The sequence below is a fragment of the Otolemur garnettii genome, unplaced genomic scaffold (genome assembly GCF_000181295.1).
Source record: "Otolemur garnettii isolate 467f Iridium unplaced genomic scaffold, OtoGar3 scaffold00094, whole genome shotgun sequence".
NCBI lineage: Eukaryota > Metazoa > Chordata > Mammalia > Primates > Galagidae > Otolemur > Otolemur garnettii.
In genome coordinates this window covers 7,087,184-7,091,036 of record NW_003852489.1, presented here as the reverse complement: position 1 = coordinate 7,091,036, position 3,853 = coordinate 7,087,184, and the positions used below count along the sequence as shown (strand labels likewise).

The 3,853-nt window shown below is 38.7% G+C and overlaps 1 protein-coding gene across 2 annotated transcripts in view; it reads right to left on the bottom strand.

Annotated features, from left to right (window-relative positions):
• TADA2A (transcriptional adaptor 2A) overlaps positions 1–3,853 on the bottom strand; it is a 70,097-nt gene that overhangs the window by 9,355 nt on the left and 56,889 nt on the right. For both annotated transcript variants that reach the window (XM_003795616.3, XM_023516627.1), the window contains 2 exons: positions 2,663–2,773; positions 1,053–1,124 (listed from right to left, as the gene is read on the bottom strand). In XM_003795616.3, the coding sequence (XP_003795664.1) occupies positions 1,053–1,124; positions 2,663–2,773 (183 nt within the window). The remainder of the gene's footprint in view (positions 1–1,052; positions 1,125–2,662; positions 2,774–3,853) is intronic.

The window sequence follows — 3,853 nt, the reverse complement described above, 5'->3', positions numbered from 1 at the left end:
AAAAAAAAAAAAAAAAAAGAAAAGTATGGGCGGCGCCTGTGGCTCAAGGAGTAGGATGCCAGCCTCATATACTAGGGGTGGCAGGTTCAAGCCTGGCTCTGGCCAAAACTGCAAATAAAAAAAAATAAAAGAAAATAAGACCATTCGTATTTTCACCCTCAAAAAGGTAACTAACTTTTACTATTGTCATATCTGTTCCTGTTCTGCCTTTTTTTTTTACTCTTCTGTTATGATTTTTTTTTAATTAGATCATAATTGTGTAGATTAATTCTATCATAGGATACAGTGTGTTGCTTCCATATACAGTTTGGAAAACGCTCATCCAACTGGCTAACACAGCCATCATGTCTTTCTCATAATTGTCGTGTTAAGACATTTATATTCAACCTTTAGACAAATTCACATGTACCCTAATAGGATAAATTATAGGCGTGGTCCCCACAATATCATTCTCTTCACCCATCTTCTCTCCCCCTCCCCCCCTCCCCTTTCCCCATAGTCTAGGGCTCCAATTTTTTTTTACTCTTTTGAAGTCACACCAGTACTGTAAGCACAAGGTCTTTCTTAAAAACACATTAGAAGTTTTTTTTTTTTTTGTGGAGACAGAGTCTCACTTTGTCACCATTGGTAGAGTAGTATGACATCATAGCTCATTGCAACCTCAAACTCTTAGACTCAAGCAATTCTCTTGCCTCAGCCTCCCAAGTATACACCAGCCCCGGTGTATGTGGCCGTACCCTAACCACTGAGCTATGGGCGCCGAGCCTAGTGTCAGCCCTTTTAAAACTTTTTTTTAGAAACCATAGCAGAATACTAAATCTAAAGCAGTACCTCTCTTTTCTCTGTCTCATAACTTTTACTCTATCTCAGATAACATGCATAAAGATATTTATAGGGATTAAATAGATAAAACATTACTGGAAAGACTAAAGACATTATGAAAAAGAAAGCTTGTTTTTAAAAAAAACACAATACCTCAGAGACTTCCTCTATGTGCTTAGAAGACACCTGCCCCTCTGATACATGTAGTAGCTGAAATGAAGCATACTTACTACAAAAATTGGTAATGCCTGCTGTCCTATATTCCTGAAGCCTTTTGATTTCCCTCCGGAGTTCAAATTCCACTGTTCTCCCCAAAAAGAATGAAGGAAAAACATTAGAAAAAAAATCAACATCAATGAGTACCTTTGATATTGAGTATTTTTGGTAATTCTGCCTTACATAAAAGATTTGATAATTTCATTTGGGGAACCCTATCATTGGTAGCTTCTCATTAGAAATTTTACCCACAAGCTCAAAGAAACATAGTCTAGTTGTCTCCTATCTGCTGTCTCCAGCGGCAGCAGCTGAAACTCTCCTAGAAAACTTAGTGAAATGGCTGAATTCATTTGTCTACAAAAGGAACGAAGATAATATTTTAAATAACCAAGTTTTTCTGCTCTACCTATCTCTGCTGGAAGTTCTACCCACATGACCAAATTCTCTTTTTGGAGACAGAGTCTCACTTTGTCACCCTTGATAGAGTGCTGTTGCATCACAGCTTATAGCAACCTCAAACTCTTGGGCTCAGCTGATTCTCCTGCCTCAGGACAAAAACTCTGTGCTCAAGTCTCAGGTAGCTTCTTAATCACTTTTTTCCTATAGGGACAAAAGAGCATTGTATTTTCCATAAACCAAAGCTTTCTGCCTCCTCTGAGCACACAGATCAGGTTGCACTGGTTAGGTTATTATGTGATAAAACATTCAAATTTGGGTGCTATTGAAAGAGCTGGACAATCCATGGAGTGTCGTTCTCAGGGGTGACACATAAACCAAGGATGAGACAAACTGGGACAGGAAGTAAAGGATCAGTCACCCAGAACAAACCACAGAAGAATACCAACCAAACAAGGTATCTTGTGAGGACAACAAACCTGGCTTGCATGAATGTTCCCAATGCTATGTAGGAAACGTTCACATGATGAGGACAGGAGTAAGAGGACTGGTAAAGTACCATCCCCAAACTAAACTTCAGAGCCAAATACACAAATTTCATGATGGAAAGTATACAATGAGCCATCAAGTCTAAATTGGACTTACTGCCATAACAACTGTAACTTTTTATAGTGAAAAATCAAATGGTAACTGAGTAAAGCTCTCTCAGGAATACCAGAAAAAGACAAGAAAGTAATGGAGTCTTGCCTCCATGAGTCATCCAACTCTGCCTCACCTTAAAACTAATAATAAGAAATTTATGAATAAAATAATATGATTTCTGGAAATTTACTTCAAAATAATCCAGTTGACAGCAGGAGGGGAGTGGGTTGTAAAGATGAAATCAGACTAGCCATGTGTGGATAACTGAAGTTGGGTGATGGGATACATGGGGCTCATTATATTATTATTTCTACTTCTATAAACACTTGAAAAGTTCCATAAGAAAAAGTAGGGAGAAAAACTACTAAACTGCTGTTTATCTGAGTAAAAAGCAAGCCATTAGGCTTATTAACCTCTCCTCTCCCACCCCCACAGTACCAAATTTATCTCATGGTAATAAAGGGGAACAAAGACAGAAATATCCATTTATTTATTTATAGAACTTCACATAAAACACATCATTACCTCTTCTATTTATATAAATACACAAACACACAAATGTTTGCTGTCTCAAAAACCACCTTACATGCATGGCTTTCAATGAACTTGTCATGTTCCACTGGCCCGACAATCCTTGCAAATCGCCTCATTGTTTCATAGAGGTCTTGGACCTCCTTGGGATACCGCCGTTCCATTACTATAGAGAAGGTAAAACACAACCATGTCATGAAAAACGTCAGGATCACTGAGTTTTCTGCCTGTTTTTGAAAGGACAGTATTCTGTATGACTAACTTACCCATGACAGGAAGCAAACAGGAAACGCAAGAATGCAAAACACTAATTATCCTCACAACATCATAGCTACTACCCCACGGGGATGTTGTTACCACCAGAGATCATGTCCATTGCTGAGCTCTACTAGTCTCCCACATCTCATTGTATTTTAATCTGCGGTAAGGGCTGCCAGCAGCAAATGAAAAGACAGTTAAAGGCAGATCTTGGGTGGCACCTGTGGCTCAAAGGAGTAAGGTGCCAGCTCCATATGCTGGAGGTAGCGGGTTCAAAACCCAGCCCCGGCCAAAAAAAAAAAAAAAAAAAAAAAGGCAGATCTTGCATTCTTAGCAACAACAGTGGCCAAAATTTATGGCATCAGTTCCCGCAGGAAAACAAAGACATTGCAGACACAATAATCCACCTTGAAGAATATGTAACTCTCCATGTCCTACCTGAAATCTTCTTCCTACCTATACATCCGCAAATGAGATATCTATTTCTTCATTCTCCATATGGGTCATTTTGCTTTTCTCTAACCTAAATCAAGTATTACAACTTAACTCACTACTGAAGTTATATTTGACATCATTATCATGCAAGTAAATGGTCATATATTCAAGGCAGCCAGGGCCAGCAACTCTGGATATCACCACTGACTAAACTTCCAATCAAAAGTGGTCTCAGTGAAGATGGGGAGTAAAACTGACCAACAATAACTGGCAGGTCCAAGTAGCCAGAACTCTTAAACTTCTATTTGGTCATTTCAAATTGAAAATCAGTAGTGCTAGGTTAGTAATATCTACTCTTGGGACTAACGATACAGGCTCTCACTTATGATAGTTATTTAAATTATAATAAGTCCTCCCTTTAGGTGAATTTCTTACCTTGCAAGAGACATTCTTTTTTTTTTTTTTTTTTTTGAGATGAAGCCTCAAGCTATCCCCCTGGGTAGAGTGCCATGGCATCACAGCTCACAGCAACCTCCAACTCCTGGGCTCAAGC